This window comes from Hypanus sabinus, chromosome 10 (assembly GCF_030144855.1).
Source record: "Hypanus sabinus isolate sHypSab1 chromosome 10, sHypSab1.hap1, whole genome shotgun sequence".
Classification (NCBI taxonomy): Eukaryota; Metazoa; Chordata; class Chondrichthyes; order Myliobatiformes; family Dasyatidae; genus Hypanus; species Hypanus sabinus.
Window position 1 is genome coordinate 130,559,807 of NC_082715.1, and position 16,179 is coordinate 130,575,985.

The window sequence follows — 16,179 nt, forward strand, 5'->3', positions numbered from 1 at the left end:
GAGTGTCCTATGGACTCAGACCCCAAGATCCCTCTGATCCTCCACACTGCCAAGAGTCTTACCATTAATACTATATTCTGCCATCATATTTGACCTACCAAAATGAACCAACTCACACTTATCTGGGTTGAACTCCATCTGCCATTTCTCAGCCCAGTTTTGCATCCTATCAATGTCTCGTTGTAACCTCTGACAGCCCTCCACACTATCCACGACACCCCTAACATTTGTATCATCAGTAAATTTACTAACCCATCCCTCCACTTCCTCATCCAGGTCATTTATAAAAATCACAAAGAGTAGGGGTCCCAGAACAGATTCCTGAGGCACACAACTGGTCACCAACCTCCATGCAGAATATGACCTGTCTACAACCACTCTTTGCCTTCTGTGGCTAAGCCTGTTCTGGATCCAGAAAGCTAAGTCCCCTTGGACCCCATGCCTCCTTACTTTCTCAATAAGCCTTGCATTGGGTACCTTGTCAAATGCCTTGTTGAAATCCATATACACTGCATCTACTGCTCTTCCTTCATCAATGTGTTTAGTCACATTCTCAAGAAAGATGGATTGACATTGGAGAATGTTCAAAGAAGATTCATGAAAATGACTCTGGGATCAAAATGCTTACCATATGAGGAGCATCTGATGGCTCTGTGCCTCACTGAAATTCAGTAGAATAAGGGGTGTTTCTCATTGAAACCCATAAAATGTTGAAAGGCCTCAGCAGAGTGGACATGGAGAGAATGTTTCCCATGCTGGGGTAACCTAGGACCAGAGGGCACAGGACCTCAGAACAGAGGGACGTCCATTTAGAACAGAAATGAGAAGGGATGGTGAATCTATGGAATTTGTTGCAACAGGCAGCTATGGAGGCCAAGTCATTGGATATATTTAAGGCAGAGGTTGATTGATTCTTGACTAGTCAGGGCATGAAGGGATACAGGCAGAAGGTAAGAGATTGGGGCTGAGAGGGAAATGGATCAGCCATTTTGAAATGGCAGAACAGATGATGGGTCAAATGGACTAATTCCCCTCCTATATCTTATGGCCTTATGGAAATGGCCAGTAGAATGAGAAAACAAAATTGTGTAAATGTGAAAATCCACCTGGACCTCAAAGAGAATGGCTGATCAACATGAAAAGAGAGAAAAAAGGGGAAGCATTTGTCAGGTCAGGAAAGAGAGAATAGACATTGCAGGGTGTAAGTCCTTCGTCAGAAATGGGAATTCACAAGTTGGAGACAAAAGAGATTGCAAACTTTGGATTACAGGGCAAAAAAAGTTTCTGGAGGAACGGTAAGGGTCAGGCAGCATCTATGCAAGGAAATGGATAGTTAATGTTTCAGGACAGGACCCTGAGTAAACAAGACCCTCTGGGCAGGATTGAGTGAAAAAAAAAGTTAAGTTTGTTGTAGGGGGTAGGCGAGGGGTGGATGGAACAAAGGGATTATCTTTGATGAGGTGAGACCAAAGTAGACCAGGAGATTCCAATGCTTACAGAGTCATCTGGTTGAGAGATTACTGAAGACAGATAAAGAGAAAACAAGCGGCGAAAAGGACACATAAAAGCTGAGAAGTGTAGGCCTGGTTGCTGCTGGGACCTGTGACCAACAAGAAGGTGCTGGAAATGCCTAGCAGATTAGTTAGTGCTGTGAAGGGAGAAAAGCTGAATAACGTTACAATTCTAGTCCTTGAGCTTATTTCAGACGCAAAGGTAAAGTAAAAGGCCATTGGGATCACCTGTATTAACTGTCCAGTATTACCTCTAAATTCCACTCAAGCATATATAGTTGAATGAGGGCAGAAGTTCTGTTCCTACCCTACCCTCGAGGAAAATATCAAAATATACACAATGGTGTATCTCACAGGACTTTCAGATGTCAAAGACTGGAAAGCAAGGGCTATTTGATTAGTCTCCACCCCCTCTTCCTTTGCAGTTAACAACGGTATCCTTCTGTCACCCATGCTCCATATTCTCTGACATTTTTATGTATGAGATGGAACAAAGGGCTTGTGGAGGCTGGGGAAGGGGTTAAGAGGGTTGTGAAAATAAGGGCAGGCTGAATGCAGTCAATATGACCAAATACAGGCAATGGCAATACACCAGAAGCTGTTCAATATACAATATGTGTGCAAAAAGGACCTAGTGCTTTCCCGATGTATGTGATGAGAAAGCTCTTCTCGGGTTTCCAGCCGGGTACAGGTATTGATTTTAACCGACATTTTGATAACAAACTCCACCATCTTCATCAGGGATGATGCGTGAGTATGTCTAGTCTGGTGGTATTTATACCCCCATAGTCCATCCCTCTTGATTGGTTAGTCCTCATCCAATCAGATTTCCACTCTCCCACCTCATTTACAATCGAATTTCAGTTCTTACTTAGAGCGAGACCTTCACACTTGCACACTCCCACACAAATACTCTTTCTCTGACTAAAAATAATTTACATGCTTTTATATGTAAGTTCGAATTACAGTTTTAAAGGATATTATTTTATTTAGACTCTGAAATTGGGTCATAACAGCCTGCGAAAATGTATATCCATCACCACTGTTTTTTTTAAAACAAACAATATAAACAGATAAAATAATGAATTATTAAATAGTAGTTAACATATTGATGTTTCATTATTTAAAAAAAGTTTTCCAAAAACTTTTTGCCAACATTGTGGAAAGGCTATGTACCATGCCGATCTATGGAAATCTCCTTCACTGCACAATAACATTTCTACTCCTTTATCCGTATAATGCTAACCATTCACATCTTGCGAATCCCTGTTCTTTTGATGTTCAGCACTGTCGTTCCGGAGAAAATTGCTGCAGGCAATTTGAAAACTCTCGCTTTTAAACTTAAAAACAAGAGGGGCATTGGCCAGAAAATTAGTTTTTTTTCCCTCTCTGGTAGAAGTGAGGGGGTAATATCAGCCAGGTTGCTGTTCAACAGGATCTGATCAATCAAGTGTGATTTAACGCCACTTCAGAAACACCGTGCTTTGACCATAAGGGGTTCTTTGTATAGTACACTGAAATGGAAGACCCAACTAGATGCTTGAGTGCTGGAGTGGAAACACTTAACAAGGATCTTGAGTTACCTGTAAAATGTACAAGGAGGCTTGCTACTAAGCAAGCAGTCAGTATCATTACTTAGAATCAGGAGCAAGAAACTTCCACTCATTTTCTCCTCCACGTCAGTGATTATGGTGATTCATTTCATTGAGTAAGGAATTGCCCTGTTAGCCACCAATGGGATTCAAATGAAAGTGACCAGCTATTCAACTGGTCAGCATAATTGCCACCCACAATGATTAAGTAAAACTAGTGAATTACAGCAATCCACATGAAAAATTGCTTAAGAATATACGAAAAAGAGGAGCAGAATTAGGCCATTGAGTCTGCTCCACCATTTCATTATGGCTGATTCATTTCCCTCTCAGCCCCAATTTCCTGCCTTCTCCCCTCATGTCTTGACTATTCGGCTCTGCCTTAAATATACCCAATGACTTGGCATTACATTTAAGTTTCTGTACTTGCACCCTTCCTCAGCCGTTTCAGCCAGTGGTGACCCTCCTCCGCAGGATCCAGTGTCCATTATTACACCTTCCTTCCTCCAGATGCCTTTGGTACAAGCAGTATTCCTGCCCAAAGTACCACATCTAGTTGGACCACAGAGGAGAAGTCAAGGTCAGCAAGCTGACCTATCGATATCTTACCAGTAGAGTAAGGCTCAACTAGATCTGTAGATGATTAGAAGGCACCATTTCATTCACTTATTACCATCCTTTACTGGAGAATCTCTCCCATCAGCTGCTCACCACATTTCTTTCATTCTTACACATGGTAATGAGAACACACCTCTTCCTGGCAACAGAAGGTTGCTTTCGAATTCCCAGGGAGCAGGCACTTCCTAGTGGGACGGCGAGCTGCTGGCTCTCTGATTCTCTGGCAGTGCTGGCACGGCTTGTACCTGCGAGGTTGTCCTGACTCCGATAACCCAACAACCTGTCCTAAAAAGCACAGTGTGATCAAGCAAAAATCAGCACTCAGGTCAAGTAGGTGTAGCTCAGAAGGATAAATTTATTTCACCAAGGAGCATTTTCTGTCCTCCGCTGATGAGTAAAGAACCATCTTGATAGTTTATACCCTGGAAGAGTTTCTCAGCAGATGACCATTTAGATTCCATACCTGCTTCCCCAGTAATGTCTAAGAGGCCATAAAATTTTAAACACATTGTGTACTTCCCCACCCCGAACATTTAAGAAAATCCCAGTTAGTTTTAACAATGCCTCCTGAGACGGTGATGTGCCTCTCCTGTGAGATGTGACAGTCTTGGGGGAACTCCCCTCTCCCGCAGAGTCACATCTGCCAGAAGTGCTTGCAGCTGGGTGAGGAATCTGGAGCAGCAGCTGGATGACCTTCGACTCATAAGGGAGAATGAGGCAGTCATAGATGAGAGCTACAGGGAGGTAGTCACACCTAGGCTGCTGGAAGTAGGTCGTTGGGTGACAGTCCGAGGGGGGAAAGCGAAGGAGAGTAGACAGGTAGTGCAGAGCACCCCTGTAGCCATTCCCCTGAATAATAAGTTTACCGTCCTGGATGCTGTTGGCGAGGACGACTGACCAAGTGTGAGCCACGGTGGCAGAGCCTGTGTCTGACCCTGTGGTGCAGAAGGGTGGTATGGAGAAGAGGAGAGCTGTTGTCATTGGAGACTATAGTCGGGGAGGAGACAGAATAGTTTGTGGATGTGAGAAGAACACACACATGGTTTGTTGCCTCCCGGGTGCCAAGGTCTGGGATGTCTCTGACCAGGTGCATGACATCCTGGTATGAGAGGGAAAGCAACCAGAAGTTGTGATACATGTTGGTACCAATGACAGAGGCAGGAAGAGGGATGAGGTCCTTAAATGTGAGTTTCGGGAACTAGGCAGAAGGCTGAAGAACAGGACCTCGAGGGTGGTGTTCTCAGGATTGCTGCCAGTACTACGTGATAGTGATGGTAAGAATTGGAGGAGATGGCAGTTAAATGCGTGGCTGAGGAGTTGGTGCAGGGGACAGGGGTTTTAGATTTTTGGACCATTGGGATCTCTTCTGGGGAAGGTGGGACCTGCACAGATTGGATGGGTTGCGCCTGAACTTGAGGGGGAGCAATATCCTTGCTGGTAGGTTTGCTAGCATGGTTCAGGAGGGTTTAAACTAATTTGCAAGGGGGATGGGATCCGGAGCGATAGAGCAGTGAAAGAAGTGCATGGAGTAAAGCCAGATCTAACATATAGAGAGGCTTTGAGGAAAGAGCAGCAGAATAAAGGGTATAAAGGTAGTAAGGTAGAAGGGCTGAAGTGTGTGTACTTCAATGCAAGAAGCATCAGGAACAAAGGTAATGAACTGAGAGCTTGGATACATACATGGAATTATGATGTACCAGGGCAGGAATGGATTCTCAATATTCCTGGATTTCAGTGCTTTAAAAGGGATAGAGGGGGGCGGGAAGGGGAGGAGGGGTGGCATTACTGGTCAGGGATACTATTACAGCTGCAGAAAGGGTGGGTAATGTAGCAGGATCCTCTTTTGAGTCAGTATGGGTGGAAGTCAGGAACAGAAATGAAGCAGTTACTCTACTGGGGGTATTCTATAGGCCCCCTGGTAGCAGCAGAGATACCTAGGAGCAGATTGAGAGGCAGATTTTGGAAAGGTGCAAAAATAACAGGGTTGTTATCATGGGTGACTTTAACTTCCCTAATATTGATTGGCACTTGATTAGTTCCAAGGGTTTAGATGGGGCAGAGTTTGTTAAGTGTGTCCAGGATGGATTCCTGTCGCAGTATGTTCACAGACCGACTAGGGGGAATGCCATACTAGATCTAGTATTAGGTAACAAACTGGGTCAGGTCACAGATCTGTCAGTGGGTGAGCATCTGGGGGACAGTGATCACCGCTCCCTGGCCTTTAGCATTATCATGGAAAAGGATAGAATCAGAGAGTGAAGGAAAATTTTTAATTGGGGAAGGGCAAATTATGAGGCTATAAAGCCAGAACTTGCGGGTGTGAATTGGGATGATTTTTTTGCAGGGAAATGTACTATGGACATGTGGTCAATGTTTAGGGATATCTTGCAGGATGTTAGGGATAAATTTGTCCCAGTGAGGAAGATAAAGAACAGTAGGGTGAAGGAACCATGGGTGACAAGTGAAGTGGAAAATCTAGTCAGGTGGAAGAAGGCAGCATACATGAGGTTTAGGAAGCAAGGATCAGATGGGTCTATTGAGGAATATAGGTTAGCAAGAAAGGAGCTTAAGAAGGAGCTTAGAAGAGCAAGAAGGGGGCATGAGAAGGCCTTGGTGAGTAGGGTAAAGGAAAACCCCAAGCATTCTTCAATTATGTGAAGAACAAAAGGATGACAGGAGTGATTAGAGATAAAAGTGGGAAGATGCGCCTGGAGGCTGCGGAAGTGAGCGAGGTCCTCAATGAATACTTCTCTTCGGTATTCACCAATGAGAGGGAAATTGATGACGGTGAGGACAATATGAGTGAGGTTGATGTTCTGGAGCATGTTGATATCAAGGGAGAGGAGGTGTTGGAGTTGTTAAAATACATTAGGACAGATAAGTCCCCGGGGCCTGACGGAATATTCCCCAGGCTGCTCCACGAGGCAAGGGAAGAGATTGCTGAGCCTCTGGCTAGGATCTTTATGTCCTCGTTGTCCACAGGAATGGTACCGGAGGATTGGAGGGAGACAAATGTTGTCCCCTTGTTCAAAAAAGGTAGTAGGGATAGTCCAGGTAATTATAGACCAGTGAGGCTTACGTCTGTAGTGGGAAAGCTGTTGGAAAAGATTCTTAGAGATAGGATCTATGGGCATTTAGAGAATCATGGTCTGATCAGGAACAGTCAGCATCACTTTGTGAAGGGCAGATCGTGCCTAACAAGCCTGATAGAGTTCTTTGAGGAGGTGACCAGGCATATAGATGAGGGTAGTGCAGTGGATGTGATCTACATGGATTTTAGTAAGGTATTTGACAAGGTTCCACACGGTAGGCTTATTCAGAAAGTCAGAAGACATGGGATCCAGGGAAGTTTGGCCAGGTGGATTCAGAATTGGCTTGCCTGCAGAAGGCAGAGGGTCGTGGAGGAGGGAGTACATTCAGATTGGAGGGTTGTGGTGTCCCACAAGGATCTGTTCTGGGGCCTCTACTTTTCGTGATTTTTATTAACGACCTGGATGTGGGGGTAGAAGGGTGAGTTGGCAAGTTTGCAGATGACACAAAGGTTGGTGGTGTTGTAGATAGTGTAGAGGATTGTTGAAGATTGCAGAAAGACATTGATAGGATGCAGAAGTGGGCTGAGAAGTGGCAGATGGAGTTCAACCCGGAGAAGTGTGAGGTGATACACTTTGGAAGGACAAACTCCAAGGCAGAGTACAAAGTAAATGGCAGGATACTTGGTAGTGTGGAGGAGCAGAGGGATCTGGGGGTACATGTCCACAGATCCCTGAAAGTTGCCTCACAGGTAGATAGGGTAGTTAAGAAAGCTTATGGGGTGTTAGCTTTCATAAGTCGAGGGATAGAGTTTAAGAAACGCGATGTAATAATGCAGCTCTATAAAACTCTAGTTAGGCCACACTTGGAGTACTGTGTCCAGTTCTGGTCGCCTCACTATAGGAAGGATGTGGAAGCACTGGACAGGGTACAGAGGAGATTTACCAGGATGCTGCCTGGTTTAGAGAGTATGGATTATGATCAGAGATTAAAGGAGATAGGGCTTTACTCTTTGGAGAGAAGGAGGATGAGAGGAGACACGATAGAGGTGTACAAGATATTAAGAGGAATAGACAGAGTGGACAGCCAGAGCCTCTTCCCCAGGGCACCACTGCTCAGTACAAGAGGACATAGCTTTAAGGTAAGGGGAGAGAAGTTCAAGGGGGATATTAGAGGAAGGTTTTTCCACTCAGAGAGTGGTTGGTGCGTGGAATGCACTGCCTGAGTCAGTGGTGGAGACAGATACACTCGTGAAGTTTAAGAGACTACTAGACAGGTATATGGAGGAATTTAAAGTGGGGGGTTATATGGGAGGCAGGGATTGAGGGTCAGCACAACATTTTGGGCCAAAGGGCCTGTAATGTGCTGTACTGTTCTATGTTCTATGATCCCCTCTCAAATTTCCCTTTTTTACATATACAGTTTTAAGGGGAAAGTTTAGAGAATATTTTGGGGCAAGATTTTTGTTTTTATAAAGTACATTGCCTGGGACATGCTGCCAGGTGAGGTGGTAGAAGCAGAAAGGACAACAGCCTTTAAGAGGCATCTAGGTAGACACGTGAACAAGCTGGGAATGGAAGGAAATGGACCACATGCAGCTTATATGGGCATCACGGTCAGCACGGACATTATGGACTGAAGGGCCTGTTCCGGGATATCTTCGAGGACTGGTGGCTCAGAAAGGCAGAATCCATCATTAAGTACCCCCATCATCCAGGAAATGCCCTCTTCTCATTGTTACCATCAGGGAGGAGATACAGGAGCCTGAAGCCACACACTCAATGATTCAGGAATAGCTTCTTTCCCACCTCCAAGAGATTTCTGATTAGAAATGAACCTATGAATACTACCTCACTACTTTTTTTTCTCTTGTTACATTCATTCGTCATGTGCCATGTCATATGATGTGGGCGATCGAGACAATGATTGTTCTTGGCAAATTTCTCTAGAGAAGTGGTTTGCCATTGTCTTCTTCTAGGCAGTGTCTTCCATTATCAATACCCTTCAGAGAATGTCTCCTGACGTCAGTGGTCACATAACCAGGGCCCTTGTTCTGCACCAGCTACTCATACGACCATCCACCACCTGCTCCCAAGTGACCTTGATTGGGGAGGCTAAGCAGGTACGACACCTCGCCCAAGGGTGACCTGCAAGCTGGTAGTGGGAACAGCACCTTACACCTCCTTTGGTAGAGGCGCATCTCTACCCTGAACCCCTTTTTGCACTACTTATTTAGTTTAACTTTATATATACACACCTCTTACTATAACTTAGTTTTTATCATTCTGTATTGCAATATACTGCTATCGCATATTAACAAATTTCATGACATATGCCAGTGATATTAAACGGGATTCTGATTCTATGCCCTACTCAATCTATTCAGTGTTGTCTGGCTGCCACAATGTTCCAATTAAGGAGTGTGGATCAAGCATATTTTGGACATAACGCCAAATAAATTAATTCAGTATCAGTACCTTCCCCCTTTCCACTTCTCAGCTGGGCTCTAATAGGAACTAGGCAACGTGGAACAGACTGAGACTGTGGAAAGGGAGGGGGATTTATTAAGGAATGTTCCCTTAAGTACTCAGCTGGGGAAATCACAGCTTGCTGATTGTGTGCCTAGTGTAAGAGTTCTGTACAGGTCTTGAAGGGCACCAGTGTTTTGACTCCCAACATTTTAGGGAAAGGTGGAACAACAAAGGTTTTCTGTACCTTAGGATCCAAGGGCTGGGCAGCTTTCTCCACAGAGCACAACAGAGCCTGCTGCACCACGGCAAGCAGTGAATTCTTCTGCACAGTCTGACAAGCCAAAGCCGCCTGCAAGTTCTCCACTCCACGTCTAGCCATCAGCTGCAAGAAACAGAAAGGGGAGTTTGCAAAACTTTCAAAAAGTTAATGGAGAGAACAGTTTGAATGTTCTAAGATGGTGATGTGGAGGAAGCCCATTTTCTTTGCTTGCCTTTATCTTAGCTGAGCATATATAATATTATCATTGCCTTGCCGTGACAGTGTTCAGAATAGTGCACGTGTTCCGGGAATCAGATGTTGGACGCGTGAGCAATGTGACCTCCCCAGTGGAGCTTACCGACTGTAATTAGTGCCCTGCTGTTGGGTTGCTTAGCTTTCCAGTGAATTCGGAAGATTTTGTGAAGGGAATGTTGGTGGGATCTTCCTGTACCTGGACATGCCTGCTGTAGATATTTCACACCACACAGCCAAACAGGAGGATAAGGATCACTGTTGCCCCTAAGACATTGAACCTCTTGCTAGCCCTTCAGTTTTTAATTAGCCACCGAAATATACAAGGCGGCAATAGTGAATTTCACCATAAATGGCTACCTTCATCGAGACGTGGCCACCAAGATACAGGAAGTGATCCAGGTTTTCCAGAAGTTTTCCGTGGACGTTTATTGTTGGAAAACATTCAGGTTCAGCTTCTTCCCCTCCACCATCAGATTTCTAAATGGTCCATGAACTCATGATCACTACCTCAGCATGTTCCCTCTCTTTTTGCACTGCTTATTTTGTTTAATTTTATATATACTTCTCACTGTAAGTTATAGTTTTTTATTATGCATGGCAACTGCGCAGCTGCCAGGAAACAACACATTTCACCACGTATGCCAGTGATGTTAAGCCTGATTCTGAGGCCAATGTGGCACTGTGTTTGTAAACACAGCTGTGAAAGCACCCTGGGGTCTGGTGGGATCAATACACTGAGGTACTATATGAAATCATTGTGCTTGTCGTTGGTTTCAGTAATCACTTCACTCTAGTTAGAAACATAGAAAACCTACAGCACAGTACAGGCCCTTCAGCCCACAAAGCTGTGCCAAACATGTCCTTACTTGCACTTCCACAGGGTAAATGCATTAAATTGCCACGAAAGCCATTCTGCCTACCATGGTAGGTTCCTCTTTGTGACGTTGTCAGAGCTAGGGCTGGAAATTTCCCTTTAAACCACATTCCTTTCCTAGTATATCATTTGACTTTAGTGTAATGAATAAATATAAAAAAATAATCCCCAAGAAGTCTTAACCACCATATATTTTACTCAGGCTGCAGAAACCTTTCCAGGACTTTTCAAGTCAAGTTTATCGTCATTAACTGTATACATGCATACCATCAAACGAGGCATTTCTCCAGAGCAGTGGTACACAAAACACACACATAACACACAAAAACTTAGAAAAGTAAGGATAAAATTTACAGATGAATTATGCATACATAAATAAAGTGCATAAATTAAATATTGTCAGGTACAGAACAGATTAACTGGTGACACTTCAAATGCAACGTGGCAGGGAGCACTGAAGTCTAATGGAAGAAACTATTTTGCATCCCGACCATTCTTGCTTTTATGCATTGGAGTCTCCTTCCTGATGTTAGAAAGTCAAAGAGGATGCTGGATGTATGGGTGGGATGTGGGATAATTGATAATGCTAAGGGCCCTGCACACGTGACCCTCCAGCATTCAATCGGTAGAATAACAGGCTAGATTACTGGGAGCTGTACCACCAATTTGTGGAACATGTCAGTCAGGGTCTTGGGACTAAATATGCATTTTCCTGCGTGACTATATTTCTTTTTGCTCACTGTTTGAGTGTGCAGCGTATGTTTTGCACCTTGGCCCCAGAGGAAAGCTGTTTCAATCAGCTGTATCCATGTATACCTGAATGATAATTAAACCGGATTTGATTTTTGATTTGAAATGTCCCCAGTGGATGGTAGGGAGACCCCTATGATCCCCTCCTAATTATTTTGAAGTTCTGAGATCAACATTACTAACTAAATTTTATACCTTCACCACTTCAAACAGAAGAGTTTTTATACTAGAGTTCAAGACCATAAGGCATAGGCGAAGAATTAGGCCATTCAGCCCATCGAGTCCTCTCCACCATTTCATCATGACTGATCCCGGATCCCATTCAGCCTCATACACCTGCCCTGTCACCATATCCCTTGATGTCCCGACCAATCAGGAAACTATCAACTTCCACTTTGAATGTACCCACAGACTTGGCCTCAACTTTAGTCTGTGGCAGAGCATTCCACAGATTCACCACTCTTTGACTAAACAAATTTCTCCTTACTTCTGTTCCAAAAGGTCTGCCTCAATTTTGAAGCTGTGCCCTCAAGTTCTGGATACCCCCACCAGTCCTCTCCACATCCATCTTACCTAGTCCTTTCTACATTTCACACAAAATGCTGGTGGAACACAGCAGGCCAGGCAGCATCTATAGGGAGAAGCACTGTTGACGTTTTGGGCCGAGTCCCTTCATCAGGACTAACGAAGGGTTTCGGCCCAAAACGTCGACAGTGCTTCTCCCTATAGATGCTGCCTGGCCTGCTGCGTTCCACCAGCATTTTGTGTATGTTGTTTGAATTTCAAACATCTGCAGATTTCCTCGTGTTTGCCCTTTCAACATTTGGTAGTTTTCAATGAGATCCCCCTGCATTCTTCTAAATTCCAATGAGTTAAAGGTCAAGATGCCAAATACACCTAATATATTAACCCCTTCATTCTCAAAATCATCCTTGTGACCTTCCTATGGATTCTCTGCAATGACAATACATCCTTTTTGAGATAAGCAGTCTGACTAGTGTCTTATAAAGCTTCAGTATTATATCCTTGTTTTTCTACTCTATTCGCCTTGAAATAAATGCCAACATTGCACTTGCCTTCTTTACCACAGACTCAACCTGTAAATTAACCTTCTGAGAGTCTTGCACGAGGACTCCCAAGTCCCTCTGCACCTCTGATGTTTGAATTTTCTCTCCATTTAGGTAATAGTCTGCACTAATATTCCTTCTACCAAAATGCAATATCATACATTTCCTGACACTGTATTCCATCTGCTACTTACTTTGCTCACTCTCCCAATTTGTCCAAGTCCTGCTGCAATTACATTGCTTCCTCAGCACTTCCTTCCCTTCCACCTATCTTCATATCATCCACAAACTTTGCCATCAATTCCACTATCTAAAACATTGACAAACAGTGTGAAAAGTAGCAGTCCTAATACTGACCCCCGAGAAACACCACTAGTCATTGACAGCCAACCAGAAAAAGCCTCCTTTCGTTGCCTATCAGCCATTCTTCTATCCATGCCAGTACCTTTCCTGTAACGCCATTGGAGTTTATCTTGTTAAGCAGCCTCATGTGAGGCACCTTATCAAATGCCTTCTGAAAATCGAAGTAAATGACATCCACTGCCTCTCCTTTGTCCACCCTACTTGTTACTTCCTCAAAGAATTCTAATGTATTTGTCAGGTAAGACTTCCCTTTACAGAAACCATGCTGACTTTGACTTTTTTATCATTGGTCTCCAAGTACTCCGAAACCTCGTCCATAATAATGCACTCCAACACTTTCCCAACCAGTAAGGTTAGGCTAACCGGCCTATAATTTCCTCTCTTTTGCCTTCCTCCCTTCTTAAAGAGCGGAGTGAGATTTGCAATTTTCCAGTCCTCCAGGACCATGCCCGAATCAAGTGAATCTTGAAAGATCATGACCAATGCACCCGTTACCTTTTCAGCAACTCTTTCAGGACTCGGGGGTACAGTCCATCTGGTCCAGGTGACTTATCCACCTCAAGTCCTTTCAGTTTGCCTAGCACTTTCTCCTTTGTAATAGCAATGGCGCTCACTCCTGCTCTCTGACACACTGCTAGTGTCTTCCACAGTGAAGACTAATGCAAAGTACCCATTAAGTTCATCCACCATTTCTTTGTCCCCCATTACTACCTCACCAGCACCATTTTCCAGTGGTCCAATATCAACTCTCACCTCTGCCTTATTCTTTTTACAACATAAAAAAATGTTTAGTATCCTGCTTTATATTATTGGCTAGTTTGCCCTCATATTTCATCTTTTCCTTTCTTATAGTATTTTTTTAGTTGACTTTTGTTGGATTTTAAAAGCTTCCCAACCATCCAACTTCCCACTCAATTTTGTTACCTTATATGTCCCTTTCCATGGCTTTTATGTGGTCCTTGTCAGGCACGGTTGCCGAGCCCTGCCATTTGAGAACAATTTCTTCTGTGGGACATATCTGTGAACTATTCCCAGAAACTTCAGCCACCTCTGTCCTGTCATCATTCCTGCCAGTAACCAATCCACCTGGGCAAGCTCCTCTCTCATGCCTCTGTAATTCCCCTTATTCCAGTTTGAGTTCTGTTGTATCAAGGATTGAACCTTTTGGGATTAAAGAACGTTTAGCTTTTCCCCTAAAGCTCTAAGTCAATTGTTGGAGAAACAATAAATCCAAGATTTATTCCATCTGTAAGATATTTTATTTTACAACTTAATTGCCTTGTGCTAGTTTAGTTAAAACAAGCACAAAGAAATTTGACCAAGTTCAATTTCATTCACTGGTGTCACAGTTGTAAATGTTATCCACTTCCTCTGTATTTTGTTAAGCCCTTTCCAAAAATACTCAAATGATTGACAGATGTCAGCTTTTAATGGTATTCCCACTAGGACAAAAAAATTTTTAAAAGCAGAGGGCAAAGATGTAATGTATCCATCGAGTGAAAGTAAGATTTTATGACCTTATTTAGTTATTCAGTATGCAATGGAAAATCAGCACTTCACTGTCCGAAAGAACATCAGAAGCAGCAACATTTAACATATTTAAAATTTGTTTTAATGACTATGCATGCTATTTCCGGATACATGCTGAATGGTCAACTGTACACTCTGACTCTACAGACCCTGCACCCTACAATTTTTCCAGTCCAGCTGAGTTCCTCCAGCATTTTTTTGCATTTTCAGCATCTCTTGTTTGTTTGTTCCAGCCTGCTGGGCAGCCACTGCCTGTAAGGAGTTTGATATGTTCTCCCCGTGACCATGTGGGTTCCCTCCCACAGTCCAAGGACATATCGGCTGGTGGGTTAATTGGTCGTTGTAAACTGTACACTGATCAGGCTGGGGTTATTCATGGGTTACTCGGCAGCATGGCTTGAAGGACAAGAAAGGCCTGTCTGAGCAGTATCTCAATAAATAAATAAAACAGAGGCTGATTCTTTCCCTATGTGATATTCCCCATTAAACAAGATACTCACCTGAAGAACTGCTTCCTTTGTGCGAAAACTGAATTTTCCTATATGGTTTTCATCTACTTCCTGAATCGCCAATGACAGGCTTGAGGGAGCATACCTGCAGTTTGAAAAACAGCCAGGATATTAATTCAGAGCAGCACAGAAGAAGCTGGAAGAACTCAGCTGAAGAGGGGAACGGACAGTTGACAACTTGGGTCCAGACTCTTAATAGGGACCTTTCATTAGCTACTAAATCCCTATGTTCAAACATTTTAGTGTTCTGGAGGGAATAACTTCCATATTAAATTAAGTAAACCACTTTCATCCTTACTCCAACAGTCCTTCCACATTTGAATTATGTCCTCTGAATATTCTCCCAGGATAAAAAGCAACTTTATTAGTTACACTTGCAGATTTGGAGGGAGAAACAATGATGAAAAATAATTGGAAAGCCAACAAGAGAGAAAAAGTAAATAGGTGCCTCTAAAATCCGTTACTAAATGAAAGGCAAGCAGTGCCCACTTTCATGTTATATTGCTTTCCTAGGATGCAAGGCCATTCAGCCCATCGAGCCTAAGTGGACTATCAAAGGAATGCCATTAGTCCAATCCCCCTCTTATTTCCCGACAGCCTACTTTGCTTCACGTTCCTAGCCAATACAAGGGGTATCTTACATCAATTACCCCACAAAGATGTCTGCAGCTTGTTAGAGGAAACCGGAGCACCCGATGGGAATTTCAGCAGCCAGGTGCAAGCTCCACCCCGGTCACTGGATTGGTGCACTGGCAGCACCATCTGCATCACCACTGAATCTGGTAGACTTTCAAGAGATGGCAGACAGCTGACAACAGTGGGGTATATCAAGTACGTGGGGTGGATGGAGCAGAGGGCTGGGAAACTTCCACATCAAGGGGTGCAAGTGCAGAACTGGACGGGCGGCTGTGGCCTGCAGCCATCGGCACAGCGCTGAACCGAATGACTCGGTGGCTGCCACCGCAGAGATCTGTCCCCGGACCCGCTTCGCTCGCCTCGGCAGCTCGTGGCAGCGGATTCACTTTTGAGGATTCAGTGGTCTGGTGTTTCATGTTCTGTGCGTTATCTGTTCACCTCGTTTGCGTGATTTGCTCTTTTTTGGCCTATTTTATGGTCTTGTTGCGTAGGGCTTTTCTTTAAACAGGTTCTATGGCATTTCCTTGTGGCTGACCGCAAGAAAGCAAATTGCAAGGTCATATACTGTATGCATGCTTTAATAATAAATGTATGGTGAACTTTTGCCAGTTTTACTGATTTTACTGTTGACTTTGGCATTTTCTCATTGACCTCCACCTTTTCAATGGGTATATTTAATGTCAAAGAATAATATACATCCTGAAATTCTTTTTC

General features: G+C 43.8%; 1 protein-coding gene across 5 annotated transcripts in view; it reads right to left on the reverse strand.

Moving 5' to 3' along the window:
- Window positions 1–16,179, reverse strand: part of si:ch73-242m19.1 (uncharacterized) — a 161,408-nt gene that overhangs the window by 76,634 nt on the left and 68,595 nt on the right. For all 5 annotated transcript variants that reach the window (XM_059982973.1, XM_059982974.1, XM_059982975.1 and 2 more), the window contains 3 exons: window positions 14,821–14,914; window positions 9,467–9,604; window positions 3,855–4,006 (listed from right to left, as the gene is read on the reverse strand). In XM_059982973.1, the coding sequence (XP_059838956.1) occupies window positions 3,855–4,006; window positions 9,467–9,604; window positions 14,821–14,914 (384 nt within the window). The remainder of the gene's footprint in view (window positions 1–3,854; window positions 4,007–9,466; window positions 9,605–14,820; window positions 14,915–16,179) is intronic.